The sequence below is a fragment of the Peromyscus eremicus genome, chromosome 3 (genome assembly GCF_949786415.1).
Source record: "Peromyscus eremicus chromosome 3, PerEre_H2_v1, whole genome shotgun sequence".
Lineage (NCBI taxonomy): Eukaryota > Metazoa > Chordata > Mammalia > Rodentia > Cricetidae > Peromyscus > Peromyscus eremicus.
Window position 1 is genome coordinate 52,542,322 of NC_081418.1, and position 16,377 is coordinate 52,558,698.

The 16,377-nt window shown below is 39.4% G+C and overlaps 1 protein-coding gene across 3 annotated transcripts; it reads left to right on the forward strand.

The window, feature by feature from the left end:
• Positions 1 to 333: 333 nt before the first annotated feature.
• LOC131906828 (trypsin-4-like) lies at positions 334 to 6,491 on the forward strand. Of its 3 annotated transcripts, none has more exons than XM_059257633.1 (5): positions 334 to 701; positions 4,185 to 4,338; positions 5,269 to 5,522; positions 5,887 to 6,023; positions 6,292 to 6,491. In XM_059257633.1, exons 1-5 carry the CDS (start codon positions 638 to 640, stop codon positions 6,439 to 6,441), a joined length of 759 nt encoding a protein of 252 aa, XP_059113616.1. In that variant the 5' UTR covers positions 334 to 637; the 3' UTR covers positions 6,442 to 6,491. The 3 variants fall into 3 exon arrangements, with proteins under 3 accessions (XP_059113616.1, XP_059113615.1, XP_059113617.1); XM_059257632.1 differs by having other exon boundaries at positions 334 to 697; XM_059257634.1 differs by having other exon boundaries at positions 337 to 439.
• The last annotated feature ends 9,886 nt before the right edge of the window (positions 6,492 to 16,377 follow it).

A 16,377-nucleotide genomic window follows, 5' to 3' on the forward strand; every position in this document is an offset into this window, starting at 1 on the left:
ACTTAGAAATCCATGATCTCTTTTTAAATTATATATGTACACATATATGTATGTATGTATGTATATGTGTTTGCTGGTATATATGAAAACATGTATAAGCAACCTATCAAGTCAATTTACCATTATTCATATGTACATGTGTCCTTGGCTGACCATTTGGAACTAGAAAAATCAGGGAGAACCTTGTCCATGTAGGAAACTGCTTATTTGTCTCTCCATAGCCTTTGACTACTTATAGTTCTTTATCCAGATATTGGACCACATGGAATTTCACCAATCTATGTTGGCATGTCAACTGATGTTGTCATAATGCTGATTTTTCTCAGGCAACAATGTGGTTGACATTACATGGGTGCATTTTCCATGTCATGTCTAGAGGACATTATCTAGCAGCAGATGTCTGAGCTTTGGGATTTTCTGATTTTTCTGTTCCTTTTAGGTATACTTTTCCCAGCACTATTTCTGGAGGAAGTTATCTTTTCTAAAGAGTGTGTTTTGGGCACCTTTGTAATGATCAGGTAGCTGTAGCTATGTGGGTGTATTTATAAGTCTTCTAGTCTATTAAATTTATCTACATATCTAGGTTTTGTTGGTACTAGCCTGTTTTTTGTTACGATGACTGTGTATCACGACTTGGATGGGTACTGTAATGTTACCTGCTTTTTTCTTTCTACTCAGGATTACTTTGACCATTCAGGTTGGTATGTATTTTAGTTTTGTTTCATCTAGTTCTTTGAAGGATAGCCTTAGAATTGTGATGGAGATTAAATTGACTGTGCCAATCAACTTTGGTAATACAATTTTTCTAAGATTACTTTCTTTAATGTTCTATCATTTTTATTATAGATTTTTTTTACCTTCATGGATAGATATCACTAGTTTTTGTGGATGTTATTGTATATGAAGTTTTTATCCTGATTTCTTTCTCATCAAGTTTGTTTATTGCTTTATGAAAAGGCTACTGATATTTGCATGTTGATTTTATCATGATACTTGGTGCTGTTTATCATGTCCATGAAATTACTGCCAAGGTCTTTCAGTGTTTAATAGGTATCGTATCATATCATCTACAAGAAAGCAATAATTTTACTCTTTACTTTGTTGTTTCTATCCATTGAGCATATTGGACAGCACTAGTTGGACTTAGTGAGTTATCAGAAAAGGCATCAAGTTGGGGGAGAGACAGGCTGTGGGGAATAAAGTGTTATAAGGGAGAAATGTGGTTAAATGTGATCGTATTTCTTTTTGAATAAATCTATGAAATCTCAAGAATAAGGAAAAGATTATTTGCTTTTAATTATTTTTGAGATTATAATATAACTACAACATTTCTCCTTCCCCTTTCTTCTTAAAATTCATGGTCTCTGCTTTTATTGTTATATGTGGCTATATATAGTTTCTTGCAAATAAATGAATTCATGTGAGTCAATGTACCTTCCTTATTAATTAGACACAATTCCTTTCTTCATACTTCACCATAAAACAGTTTTTAAAAGGTAAGTGAGGCTCCATGCATGAGAAATGTAGTGCATGACTCTTGTGTGAAACGTCTTGAAGAACTGTGAGGCATTTTAGAAATAGAATAGTACTCCACTTAATCAGGACTCCATGAGCCATTTAACAATAGTCAGAGTTCAGAGGTAAGAGCTCTGAGTACCAACTCTGTTGTGTAGCTGAGCCAGTCATGCCAAGGATGGGCACAGAAGCTATTTAACAGGTCTCACACGGTGGTTTTCCCAGGTCATTCTGATAGTGGGTATCACGTGTCAAAACCGATCACAAGATTCTCAACTCAGATTTTCCCACTCTGCTCAGCAACTCTAGAACATTTATTTTCTACAGTTTGGAAAATTCAGTCATGAACTTTCCTTGTTCTTGTCCCTCAACAACACTGACATCAGACTAATAAGAAAGTAACTAGATCCTATAACACAGTTCCTCAAATTATATGCTAAAATTACATATAATCTCACATATCATTTTTCAGTACACTTCTTCTGGGTAGGTTAGGTATTAATAAATTTCAAGGCTGGGACTTAGTATTTTTGTTAGAACTCATTCATGAAACTTCTACAGGAATGTTTACTTTGAACTATGTCTATTATAATTCTGTCACTGAAAGAAAGTGTGTAGAATATCAGAATCCTATATTTTTAATATTGATTCCTATTCATGACTCCTGGTCAATGTAGGAGTCAATTCATGACTCCTGCCTCTACTGAAGGCAATTATCTGAACAGAAATCAGACTGACCATTGTTCAAGGACTTCCACAGAGCTAATGTGAAATATGGACTTCTATCTCAAACTACCTGCATCTAAAAGATAGGGAAGTATTAATCTTTAATGAAGATTGCTAATACAACCATGAAGATGCTGAAACTAGATCCATAAAAACATGAACAATGAGAGTCAGGGCTTATGACAGAGAGGAAAGGAGAATGCAGTATTGGTCTGTCTCTGGAACACATCTGAGAAAGTTCCTATTCAAACTCCATCCCTCACATTTCAAAGCACTTGCTGTGTATGAGCCCTGTTAGAAAGGAGAGTCGAGTGAACGTACAGAGCATATCTAATTCTCCCTTCATCATATTGCTTCATACTCTAATTCTGATTACCAAAGCCCTTAGATATGACCTTTCTATATGATGAATTATTCTAGAAATGAGAATCATCAGCTCACAGTTATTAAATCCAGATACAATATTTTTCTTCTCATGGGGTTCTAGGTCTCTCAATATCCACCTATCTACCAATACAAGGGCTTCCTTAAAATAAATAAAATAAGATTCCATGAAGGCAGGAATATATCTTGGCCCATGACCATTCTCTACCACCTAACCTCTTTATATCATCCTAAGAAGGGCCAGCTGCAGAGAAGGTCTACATTTCTACTATTTTTACAACCCAGCCTCCTTCCAAGAATCAGCTGCTCTCCTTCTCTACACCAAGAAGAAAAGTTTCCTTATCACATGTTCCTCACCTACCCACAGAGTGGACAAATAGAGTAGAGATAATGTAAGATCTGGGAAGGGGAACTCACAAGTGTGCTTGTATAGGAGCAGTGGGGGCCCTCCCCTCAGTACCTCCTCCTCCCTCCAGCAGAGTATAAATGCAGGCTCTCCCCAAATGCTCACTACCTTCGGCTACATGAGTGCACTCCTTTTACTGGCCCTTGTGGGAGTTGCTCCTGAGTTCCACGCCTCAACCCAGGTCCTGCTCTTCTTCTCCTAGAGGCCATGAACCCCACCACTAAAGCTGCTATGTCACCCTGTCTGCACTCCTATGTGCTCTATTTTCCCACAGAGCTCTGCTTCTAAACTTTCTGGCTTCTCTGTAAGCTTGACATTTCCTACCCCTTCTACTGTCATTTATTATGTGATCAAAGAGGCTAGAAATTGAAGGCATGTGGAGGTTCCATGAAATGAACCAGAAGGTCTCCGGCTTAGGCCTAAGAGCTTGGGGCTGTCTCAGCCATGGCTATTTTTACAGACAAATACTTCCAATTTGAAATGTTCAAAGCTCCATTATACTGGGAATTAATGTCTTAAAATTCTAACTGTATGTGTCTGGAACAGTCACTTTGTATTAGAAATGATATTTCTGATATACATATATATATATACATAATATATGCATATATACATATACATGACATAAACATGCAATCAAGGTTAAAAATCAATGATCTTGAGCAATAACATTCCCTCCTATATCCTACATAAGGACTGCTCTCTATTTTTACCTTAATATACAGACGAGCTGTAAAAGCATGTGAGTACATTGAGCTCTACAAACCCAGGGTATTTTCCAAGATAGTTCCAACTATGCTAATCCCCTTAAACTCTGTTAGCCACAGGGTGTCAATGAATGATAAACATGAGATCAAAGCAAGTAGTGGATCAGACAGCCATCCCTGTGCCCTGTTCCTATATGCTGAGAGCACCATTGCCCTGTTCCTTGTACCCCATCAGAATACTGTCGCCTGCAGAGTATCTTTCTACTGTCCCACAGTGCTCTGTATTATGGAAAACCACAACCCATTATATGCCCACTGTTACATTTTTGTCTTTGATTATTGTACTTAGTTAGGATACCTAATTAGCTTAAGGCTGGCGCAGGACTGAGGGCTCCAGTTTCCAGCACCCTGATGAATTGTCTTCTCTCTTCTTCTCTCTACTTAAGTTGCTTTCCCTTTTGACGATAAGATCGTTGGAGGATACACCTGCCAGAAGGATTCTGTCCCCTACCAGGTATCCCTGAACTCTGGCTACCACTTCTGCGGAGGCTCCCTCACCAATGATCAATGGGTGGTGTCTGCAGCTCACTGCTATAAGAAGTAAGTGATGGGTGCTGGCTTTTCAGAACACACTTTTAGTGTTTCCAGGGGGATAGGATTATATCAGGCATCAGCTGAGGTTTTCAGGTGAATGGGAAAAGTCAGAGAAGAGATTGCTGACTGCAACTTCTTTCCTGAGTTTGGAGAGAATAAGGATACAGAATGGGAAGTCTTTCAAACTGCAGAAACATCCAAAGTAAATCAAGGATACGAATAACAAAAGCAAGGAAAGTTGATTTTAGGGTTGAAGGAACCAACATGAAGTCACACAAAGACTTTCACATAGTTACACTGAGTCCTGTAACAGGGAGATAAACACAGAGTTTTCAAGAGTGTGGACAATCTGTAAGCTTTTTTAAACTTCCTATTTTAATTCATTTCACTATATTGAGAAAACCGAGTGTCAATTTCTGTACCAGAGGTTATCTCACCTGAATATGCATCTGAATCATCGAGATTCTAATTCAAAAAGCTAAAATTCATAGCAAGATTTAAGATGACACAGCTAGATGGACAAAGCTATTTTCATTTGTTTGTTCGTTTATTTTCTATGAAATAGGCTTTCTCTGTGCAGCCTTGACTGTCCTAGAACTCTATCTGTAGCCCAGGCAGAAGATTTAGCGTAGTTTATACTTTGCAAAGGCACAGAGGAAGAATGAAGATACAGGAGCTGGCTTGCATCCAAAGGGGAGCAGTAGGTTGATGAGTAGTCTCCAGTTGCAGTCCTTCACCTCAGTCATATTACCTGTCTTTGAAGCAGAAAGGAATTGGATCTTCCAGTGGTACTTGTACACCACATGTCTGTTACATCTGTGATGTTAAACTAGGCCTCCCGCCCATTCCAAACTTATTCAGCAAAAAGAGTTTAATTACTCTGGACTATTTGAGGTAATGGAGAGGAAGTGTCTAGCATGCTTCTCTTTCCAACAGCCGCATCCAAGTGAGGTTGGGAGAGCACAACATCAACATCCTTGAGGGCAATGAACACTTTGTCACTGTTTCCAAGATCATCAAGCACCCCGACTTTGATGTGAAAACCCTGGAAAATGACATCATGCTGATCAAGCTAGCTTCCCCTGTGACCCTCAATGCCCGAGTGGCCACTGTAGCTCTGCCTACCTACTGTGCACCTGCTGGCACTCAGTGCCTCATTTCTGGCTGGGGTGATACCTTGAGCTTTGGCGGTAAGACACTTCATCTACTTTCTCTACAGCTTTCCAGAGCCAAATTAGTTTCTAAACTTAAGTCATTGGCTTATAATCGGCAAGTACATTGCCACTACCCAGTACACACAGGGTTCCATGGTGGGTAGAAGAGAAATTTATACACTGAATGATATGGTTCCCAGAATGTAAACAGTGTAGATGTAGAAAGTGCTATTATTACTTCCAGGAAGGACATCAATAATGACTATTCTAGAATCAAAGTTACTTACTGGGTCTTAGTATCTTAAAGAATGCTCCAAGGCTCACCTAGTGGACAATACTGGGATGTTGATCCATAGCCTGGTCAGAATCACATTTCTTTTTTTTTTCCCTTTCCTCATAGTGAACCACCCAGACCTACTCCAGTGCCTGGATGCCCCACTGCTGCCGCAGATTGACTGTGAAACCTCCTACCCTGGAAGGATCACTAATAACATGGTCTGTGCTGGCTTCCTTGAGGGAGGCAAAGATTCATGCCAGGTATAATTGGCTCCCTTCTCAAATAAATACCTTGTTTTCCCAGGAGTGGAAGTGGAATGCCCAGGTGTATGGGTCATGATGTTTCCTGTAGTGGTTCCATGGGAAAGTGAAAAGGTCTATTCTGTGTGTCATCTCAACACTTTAGTGAGAATAGAGGATAGGATAACAAATGGAGACACAGGGAGGCTAGAACAGCATCTTCAGGTCAGAAGAATGTGGTCCTTCTTATACGTGCCCCTTCCTTAATCACTGTATTCCTCCACCCCAGGGTGACTCTGGTGGCCCTGTGGTCTGCAATGGAGAGCTCCAGGGCATTGTCTCCTGGGGTTATGGCTGTGCCCTGAAGGACAACCCTGGTGTGTACACCAGGGTCTGCAACTATGTGGACTGGATTGCGAATACCATTGCTGATAACTAAGAATTCTTAATCCCTCTGAAGTCACTAAGTCAATAAAGTGAATTCCTTACTTTCTGTGTCTTGGTCTGATCTCTTTATCCTCTTGTGAGAAATTCATACCCATTTGAGGTCATCTTTCTCTATCCTTGAGAAGTCGAGAGCATCCTACACCTCTGAACATGTTGCATCTAATAGTAGGTCAACAGCAGTGTAAAGGAAAAGAAACACTGAAGTTAAATGGTAGAAGAAATACGTGTTTTCTTTTCTTTTAGAAAATCAGGTACCAGAATGTAGATGTTTAAAAATCTGCCTTAATTTTATTTTGCATTTATGTGTGATTTCTAAATGAACACATACATGAACACATTCATATTTATGTAATAAATATCATGTATTTTAAATGAGAGTTTTTCTATTTGATTGCAAGGTGTCCTGAAGGTGTTAACATATTCACCATCATGGATGGTAAGATTCTTACCCATAATGATTATTGTGGGAACATTTTGTCCTCAGAAAACTTACCTAGGGCATGTTCATATGTCCACAGGAATAGCTTCCCCCATATCTATTCCTCATATGCCTGTAACATTTCCTTCCATTTATCCTTAATAAGACAATATGTATGCACAATTCTAAGAATTACATAGACATTTTCACACTTAGGTTATAGAGTGATTATTATTGGGATGGTGAAGCTAGAAAACAGATGTACTGAGGGTATTGGCTTATAACACCCTTTACCAAGTGAGTAATAAATAGGGGCGTGCCTCCGCATTTCCTTTGTGCTCACTATCCTGCTTTCCATTTGCTCCTGCAGCAACTCTGCTAAATATGAGGACAATTGTGCAGCATACGCATTGTCTGCATAGATGCTGGAAAGCAGTATGGCAAAGAAAATCAACTCAGGCAATACACACCCAAGCATAAAACTTTTTCTCTTTCCTTATCACTAGATATAACCTTAAACAAGCTCAATCATTTCTCTGCATGCTACATTATAACCTATAAAATCATAATTGTTTTGTTTTTGAGACAACATATTACTCTGAGTCTCAGGTTGCCCTTGAACTTTCAGTGGTCCCTCTGCCCAGCTTTCCATGTGCTGGAGATGTGAACCACCATGTCTGACTCTAATAACTTAAATTTATTTTTTCACAGAAGTAAGAAAAGAATTAAAATTTAGATCCATAAAGAGGAAGGGTTGATTTTCTCCGAGTCACCTTTTTATATGTTCCTGATGGACATTTTCTCTCTATCTTACAGCCTCCTTTGCACACCCACATTTTTTTTCAAAATTATTTTTCTGAAAGTTTTTTTTAATTTATTTTTTATTCTTTTCTTTAAAGAAAATTTTTATTCATTTTACATATCAACCACAGATCCCCCTCTCATCCTTTCTCCCACTCCCCCCAGCCTTCCCCTCCCCGACCCATCCCCTATCCCCTCCTCCAAAATGGTAGGAGCTTCAATGGGGAGTCAGCAAAGCCTAGTACATTCGGTTGAGGCAGGACCAAGCCCCTCCCCCACTGCATCAAGGCTGAGCAAGGCATTCCACCATAGGTAATAGGCTCCAGAAAGCCAGCTCATGCACCTACCAGTTGTGGTGCATGCCGGTTGGATTTCCTGAAGGGGGCAAAGGCAGGAGGATCACGAATTCAAGACTAGCCTGGGCTATACTTCAAAAATGTTTTTTTATTTAAATAGACTTTCATCACTTTGTTCTCCCTTTCCATCTCCAGCCTTTCCCAGATACCTGCCCTCAAACCTCTCCCATGGCCCTCTACTCTCAAATTTACATCCTCTTTTTCTTTGACTATATTTATCACTAGTGTGTTATGTCTTTGTGTGTGTGAGTGTGTGTGTGTATATGCAGAAATTCATTTTTAAATGACAGTGTCTTATAAAAGTGAGCTGATTTATAGGCTTCATGGCTGGATAGGACTGCTGGTGGTGCGTCCTTCCTCTGGAGACTTGCTAGCAACTTCTGGTATCATGAAAGCTAGTCCTCAGACAGAAGTCACTCAGGTCAGTTCAGCTCAGAAGCCTCTGGGCCCTGTGTCTGAAATGCACCATGTATTTCACAAAAGAGACATTCCACCTCTTGGGGCAACCATGGGCAATAAGCAATAAACTAATACTTCAGGAGTCTCTTCAGGAGTCTCCTGATGGACAACTCAAATGGCAGCTTTTCAAATGTAGGGTATTGGATTTTTGTTAGATAGTCTTTACCTCTGGGATGGCTGGCTCTACCACTCACTGGAAACTGCAGCAGGAGAGCTGTCCCCCACACTAGGGAGAGATGGCTGCACTGGCCCAGACCGACCAGCTCAGCTACCATCCAGACCCACATCCTGGACCTTGTGTCAGTATGCCCTAAAATCTACCCCATCTATGCCCTTCTGGATTGTGTGAAGGGACTGGTCCTGTAAAATGATAGCCATAGGATCTCCACAACTCAGGGCAACAGCAGGATATCCGAGAGTTGTTTGGTAAAGGTACAGTGGTGATGATGTACCACAGGCCAGAGGCTTGAACCAGACTCAACTTGATATGTCATGCTTTGTTGACTTTCATGGGAGGCCTTACCCTTTCTGAGGAGTGGATGGGGGGAAGGAGTAGGAAGGAGGTAGGGGAGGGAACAGGAGGAAAGGAAGAAGGGGAAACTGTGGTTGGTATGTAAAATAAATAAATAAATAAATAAATAAATAAGAAGAAGAAGAAGAAGAAGAAGAAGAAGAAGAAGAAGAAGAAGAAGAAGCAGAAGAAGAAGAAGAAGAAGAAGAAGAAGAAGAAGAAGAAGAAGAAGCTGAAGAAGAAGAAGAAGAAGAAGAAGAAGAAGAAGAAGAAGAAGAAGAAGAAGAAGAAGAAGAAAACAATTGCTTTGACATAAAAAAGAAAGGAGTATTTTTAGGCCAGATAAGAAATTGTGTGTGTGTGTGTGTGTGTGTGTGTGTGTGTGTGTGTGTGTGTGTGTGTATACAGTTAAAACAACTATATTACTCTTTGATTAGAGTCTAGAACACTTGGAATATGTCACAGAATTTACTAAATATTTCTTGAGTAAGCAAACACAGCTTGAGGGAAAAAAAATGCACTTCTAGTGTTGAAGTCCATTTAGGTTTCCTAGTGGCTTTACCCAGCAGGTCTGCATAAAGAGGATGATTGAACCACGGACCTCATACCACATGTCTGAGATGATCTGCACTTGGCTGTACTGGGGGGAGGTCTTTTGCTCCACCCCTTGGCACTCCTTTAAAAACTCTTTGGCAGAGACATCAGGGCCTGATGGATTAGGATCCAGGCCCTCCGCAGGCTGTTCTGTTTTTTCTATCTGTTTCTCTCCCCTCTTCAGTTCTATCTAATATTTCCTGCTGCTCCTACTCAAGAATACTCTGGGGAAAAGTAGGGGTGGGATGGTGTCCCACATTCTAGGACAAGATGGGGCATCTTGTACAGCTATAGGATAATGAAAGTGTAGAAGTGTCAGTGGGATAATGGATCAACACCACTGCATTGTGCCTCTCTTCTCAGGTGATTTTTAACTGTCAAGTTGACAGTTAAAACTACCCAACACAGCACTCAATTTCCGCAACTCCCTCCTTCGTATAGAGTATGTATAGAGTACTTGACATGGTTAAAAGAACTGAGGCTGACCCTCTACTACTGTGTTCAGTATTCTGTTGCTGCCTCCCATATTAGACTCATTTTCAGGACATCTTGCTGCTTTGATGTAAGTCACACAAGTTATAGAAACTAGGAAGTACACGGAGGGAGTGAGAGCTTCCCCTGAAAATAGAATGCAAAGCTTGGAAAGGCCATCAGGGGTTCCTGGTTACAAAAAAGGAAATGCCTAAAATGACTGCAATTTTGAAAGGTAACTGGCTCTTGATTAGTCTCAATTCAGCACCTACTGAAATGGAAATAATTACAGAAGATTCCAATATCATTTGATGAACCTTCACTTGGTAAGCATCATTACTATGGGACCTAAAGGAGCTGATCCAATAACTTTTTTGTAAAGGCTGCTTTTTATGTTTTATTTCTTTTACTTTTTATTGTCTTGTCCACTCTACCAACTTAGTATCCCATTTAATTATTTTTTTAAAAAATCCACCTTTAAAAAAATTTCTCTCTGTATACATTTCTTATTTTTCTTTATTGGTCAAGTAGATTTGTTTTTCATGGAGGGGAATCTTCCATTGTTTTCTTTGTTATTCATTTTTGTTCTTTCCTTTTTCTTTAGTCATACCTAACTTAAATCTTGCTTTTCCTTTGTCAATTATGGTGTGCCATACTATTGGGTATTCATTTACAATTTTTACCATACTTACTCTAATTAATTAATCTAAAATAATTATTGACTTTAAAATGTAGTCTATATTTTTAGCATTTTATGTTCTATGGTAATTGGTGGTACAGAAGGAAACTTTAAGCAATTTAAGTGTTTCTATATGCTCTGCTTTTTGGTAGGTATGCTGTTTAATATTTATTGCCAGTTGGGCTTGTTACAGAATCACAGTGGAGACAAGCCTCTTTCTATTCTCATGAGAAATTACATACACTATATTAAACACTAACCACTGAAAGCTACTGTGAAGGACTGTCTGTAGGAAGTTAATTGATATAGAATTGGTCACCCTGAACATGGGTGGCATCATTCAATGTGTTGTGGTACATACTGTATTAAAAAGTAAACAGCAATTTGAGTACTAACATTCATCATCCTCTGCCACCAGAATGTGCACATAATGTGACCAGCCACTCCAAATTCCTTTGCCATATCTATATCTTGCGTTCCATGATGGGTTGCCCTAAAACTGTGAACACAAGTAAATCCCTTCCCTCTTAAGTTGCTTTGTCTCGGTATTTTAAAAGAAGCAACAGAAGGAGTGACTAGCTAAGTGTGGCTGCTGTGACAGAGGTTTTCTTTGTTTTTGTTGTTGGTGGTATTTTTTTCTTTGTCAGAAAGATAATAGGCATTTATACTTCAAAAGAAGGCTACTCCTTAAGAAAATCTCCCCCCCCCAACCCATAAATGCAAATTGTGACACAAAAAGAGATACAGGACAACGAATCTTTTACAAAAGATAAGAGCTCCATAAGTACTGAATTCAAAGACATTCAATTAGTTAAAGTGTCAAGAAAATGGAAGTTTACTTGTAAAAATGATGAATGACTTCGAAGAGGTTACAAAAAAATATATGAATAACATGAGAAAATCAACTGAGTCTGGCCGAGAAATTCAGCGAGATGAAGGGGAAATTTAGCTATGATACTGAGATTTTGAAACAAAGCAAAAATACCACACATAAATGTTAGCAAGGAAAAAAGCTCACCAAATGAAATAGAAATTACAATTGAAACATTCTCCAAAAGATAAGCCTAAATAGAGGAAAGAATGTCAAGAAGAGGGAAACTTTCAAAGAAGAGTTAATGCCAATACTCCTCAAATTATTCTACATAACAGAAGCAGAAGGAACATTGCCCAATTCATTTTATGAGGCAACTCTTACACTGATACCTAAACCACATAAAGACCCAACAAAGAAAGAGAATTGAAGTCCAATTACCTTTATCAACATAAATACAAAACTTCTCAATAAAACACTTGCAAACCAAATCCAAAAACACATTGAAAAACTCATCCACCATGATTAAGTATGCTTCCATGCTTCAACCTAGGGAAGCAGTGATGATTTAACATTAAATATAATAAATATAATCAAACACATACATAGACTGAAGGATAAAACCCACATGATCATCTCACTAGATGAAGAAATGGCCTTTGCCAAACCCCAACATCCCTTCATGATAAAAGTCCTGGAAAAATTAGGGATACAACAGATATCTCCAGAAATAATAGAGGTGATTTACACAGCAAGCCCAGAGCCAAAATCAACCTAAATGGAAAGAATCTCCAAGTATTTCTAATAAAATCAGGAACAAGACATGGTTATCCACTCTATACCTAGTCAATATAGTACTCAGAGTCTTTACTAGAACAGTAAGACAACTGAAGGAGATCAAGGAGATACAAATAGGAAGGGAAGAAGACTATTTATTTGTAGATGATATGATTGTGTTCATAAATAACCCTAAAAACTCCACTAAAGGCTACTACAGCTAATGAACAGTTAGAGCAAGGAAGCAGGATATAAAATTAATAAACAGAAATCAGTGGCCTTCCTATATATATATATGACAAACAGACTGAGAAAGAATTGGGGAAACAGTACCTTTCACATTAGCCTCAAATATATGTATTTGGGTAACTCTAACCATGCAAGTATAAGACTATCCATATCAAAACATGGAAAGATCTCCATTTCCCCTCTGACCCTAACCCCAAGGGATCAGGAAGATCTTCTCCTCCAAACTTCCTACTTTCAACTCATCCCGTCATTACAGCCTCCAACACCAGCAGGCATTCCCTGCAAAGGCAAAAGCTGAGCAGGCCAGGGACACAGATCCAACCTTCCAGTGTAGCTGGAAGTTCCTTGGTTCAGCCTAGCCCTGCTGTCCCACAGCTGCTTATAAAATAATCACTCAGAGGCTTATATTAAATACACACTGTATGGCCTGTGGCCTATAGCTTCAGCTTATATAAGCTAGCTTTTTCAACTTAATTCAAGCCATTCCTATTAATCTATATGTTGTCACATGGCCATGGCATTACCAGTCTGCTGGCATCTTGTTGCTCCTTCAGTGGTGGGCTGGTATCTCCCTGACTCCACCTTTCTCTCCTTGTATCTCTGCTTGGATTTCCCACCTGCCTCTAAGCTGCCTTGCCATAGGCAAAAGCACATAGCCATCACATTCTCCTAAAATCCAGAGAGAAAACAGAAACTGAAGAACAAAACACCTCCCACCAAAAACAAAAGCAGATATCAGCACCTATACCTATGATCATCTCTATTCCAAATGCCTGTGTACCAGTATGAAAACACAGTCAATATCAGCCAGAGCAATGTCTTCACTAAAGCCCATTGACCTGACACAGCAAGCCCTAAATATTCCAACATAGCTGAAGAACTAGACCTTAAAACAGTGTATATAAAGATGATAGAGGTGCTTAAATAAGAAATTAATAAATTCCTCAAGGCAATCCAGGAAAACACAAACAGTGGGAAGAAATGAATGAAACTTTTCAAAATCAGAAAATGAAAACAGAAGCAATCAAGAAAGCTCAAACTGAAGGAATTCTGCAAATGAAAACTTTAAGATTGCAAACAGAAACAATAGATACAAGCTATGGTAATAGAACATAAAAATGGGAGAAAAAACTTCAGGTGTTGAAGATACATTAGAAGAAAGGGATAGAGGTCTGGTATAGAGGAAGGGAGTAGGGGGCATATGGAACTCCCTGGGAAAGGAAAATAGATTAGATTGGGATGGGGGAATGGTAATGCAAGTATCAAGTGGGGACAGGCAAGGGAGATAGGGTGGAGGGAGTGAATGTAGGGTGAGACAGCTAGAAATAAGGGACAGTTTAGGGGTGGTATGGAAACTAGTGAAGTGGGAAATTCCTAATTAATATATATGTGATCCTAATGAAGTCACCAAATATTGAGGGAGACAGAATACCAACTGGCCATCTACTGTCACCAAAGGAAGCTTCCAGTACCAGGACTGGGTTACATTCAATGGAGTTGTTGGCCAAAGGGATCCTTATAAATCTCCAAACAACCCAGGTGATTAGGTTTTCTCTACAAATGGACAGCAAAGTCCCATTGCTGAAAACAACATCCACACAACTCATTGAACATGATGGCTATATTGAGCATTCACCCCATCCTCTAGTGTCTTGGTATGGAGGGCACTGTACTAGCTACCAAAAGAAAAACACAAACACTAACCCAGCCATAAAACCTTTGATCTACAATACTGTTCTGCATGCAAAATATGCTAGGGCAATGGTTTCACAAAACTTGCCTTAGTAACCAAACAATGTCTGATTTGATTTTTTTTTATACATTCCTCTAGATTGAACCCATACCCAACATTGCTGGGGTGGATAAGAACCAGAGACTAGAGAGCCTAGAGACCCAGGGTAAAACCAATTACTTTTTTTTAGTAACAATAAAATGACTCCAAATGATATTCTGCTATACCCATAGATCCACAGATCAGTGCCTTATTTAGCTATTATCAGAAAAGCTTTGTCCTGCAGCACATGGAAACAAATACAAAGACCCACAGCCAGACAGTACACACACACACACACACAGAGAGAGAGAGAGAGAGAGAGAGAGAGAGAGAGAGAGAGAGAGAGAGAGAGAGTGAGCTTTGAACACACAGCTCTAAATGGGATATCTCCAGCAAATCCATCCCCTCAGTGCTCAGGTGCTGTGGGATGTTCTGTATGGCAAATGTGTTGCTGATTAGTCAATAAATAAAACACTGATTGGCCGTTGGCTAGGCAGGAAGTGTAGGCGGGACAAGGAGGAGAATAAAGCTGGAAAGTGGAAGGCTGAGAGAGAGACACTGCCAGCCACCATGATGAGAAACAGCGTGTGAAGATGCCAGTAAGCCACGAGCCACGTGGCAAGGTATAGATTTATAGAGATGGATTAATTTGAGCTGTAGGAACAGTAAGCAAGAAGCCTGCCACGGCCATACAGTTTGTAACCAATATAAGTCCCTGTGTTTACTTGGTCAGGTCTGAGCGGCTGTGGGACTGGCAGGTGAGAGATTTGTCCTGACTGTGGGCCAGGCAGAAAAACTCCAGCTACACTCAGGGAAACACACAGAAGAGGAGATGGAAAAGGTATAGGACCCAGAGTTGATGAAAGACAAAAGGAGAACAAGGCCCTCTAAATCAGCTGAGGAAAGCTCATATGAATTCAGAGACTGAAGCAGCAAGAACTGGTAAGAACAGTCAGCGATACTCATAGATCAGTGCCTCATTCAGCTAGAATCAGAGACGTTTTCTCCTGCAGTAGAAAGAAGAAAAACAGAGAACCACATCTGGACAATGTACCTAGAGTGAGAGACCTTGGGACAATCAGTCTTATATGTGATGTCTACTCAAATCCCTCCCCTCAGTGCTCAGGGGACCCTGTGGAAGAGAAGGTGGAAAGATTGTAAGAGTCAGAGTGAATGGAGGGCAGAGGGAAACAGAGCCTTATAAACACAGCAGGGCCATCACACATATAAACACACAGAGCCTGCTGGAGTATGCACAAGGCTTGTAAGAGCCTGTGCTAGATGTGACTCCAGTGCTGAGAGAAGTGGACACAGGCCACATTCCTAACCCTGAAGCATCCCCTATCGATAAACACTTGTAAATGAAAAATTAGTTCTCACCAGTGGAGTCTTATTGTGTATACAAACCACTCTTGCAAACAGGCTTCCTGCCCAGCAGTGGTTGACCAACACAAAATAAAAGCAATCTCATCTTTAAAGGATTTAGAAGTTCTTTGATTCATAGTGTTTAGTCATGGCTTTTTTTGTAATCTATAGGTCCTTTGCATATGTATTATGGCTCATAGTTTTGTATTTTTATGAGATTCCTGTGTGCATGAACACATGTTTCTCTGCTTCTTTATGTGTTTCTTAAACTTTTTTGGCTCCTTTTCTTCTGTCAGTTTGTTTAATTTTTCTTATTCTGTTTTTTAAATTCATTTTATTATGATTCTTCAGATGCCTGTATATTTTGTAACAAGAGACAAAAAGAAAGTATTCAATTGGAGGGAGGTAACAGGATCTCTGAGGAGTTGGGAAAAGGAAACCATAATGTAAATTTATTGTGTAATAAATTCCATATGCAATAAAAGAAAAAAATAGAAATACATTTAAATGTCTCAAAGTCAACTGCCATATTACCAATGACAAAAGAAGAGAAAATAATAAATAAAAAATTTGAAATAAATAAATAATTAGAGTATAGAGAAATTGGAAATGCAGTCCCCATCAGCTGACCAACAGGTGAGAGACCTGCAGGAAGGTTGCACC

Coding starts and splice junctions, on each gene's coding strand:
- LOC131906828 (XM_059257632.1), top strand. CDS start 616: ATGACTGTGTATCACGACTTGGATGGGTACTGTAATGTTACCTGCTTT. Junction 698..4,184: donor GGATTACTTTGACCATTCAG/GTTGGTATGTAT, acceptor TCTCTACTTAAG/TTGCTTTCCCTTTTGACGAT. Junction 5,523..5,886: donor TGATACCTTGAGCTTTGGCG/GTAAGACACTTC, acceptor CTTTCCTCATAG/TGAACCACCCAGACCTACTC.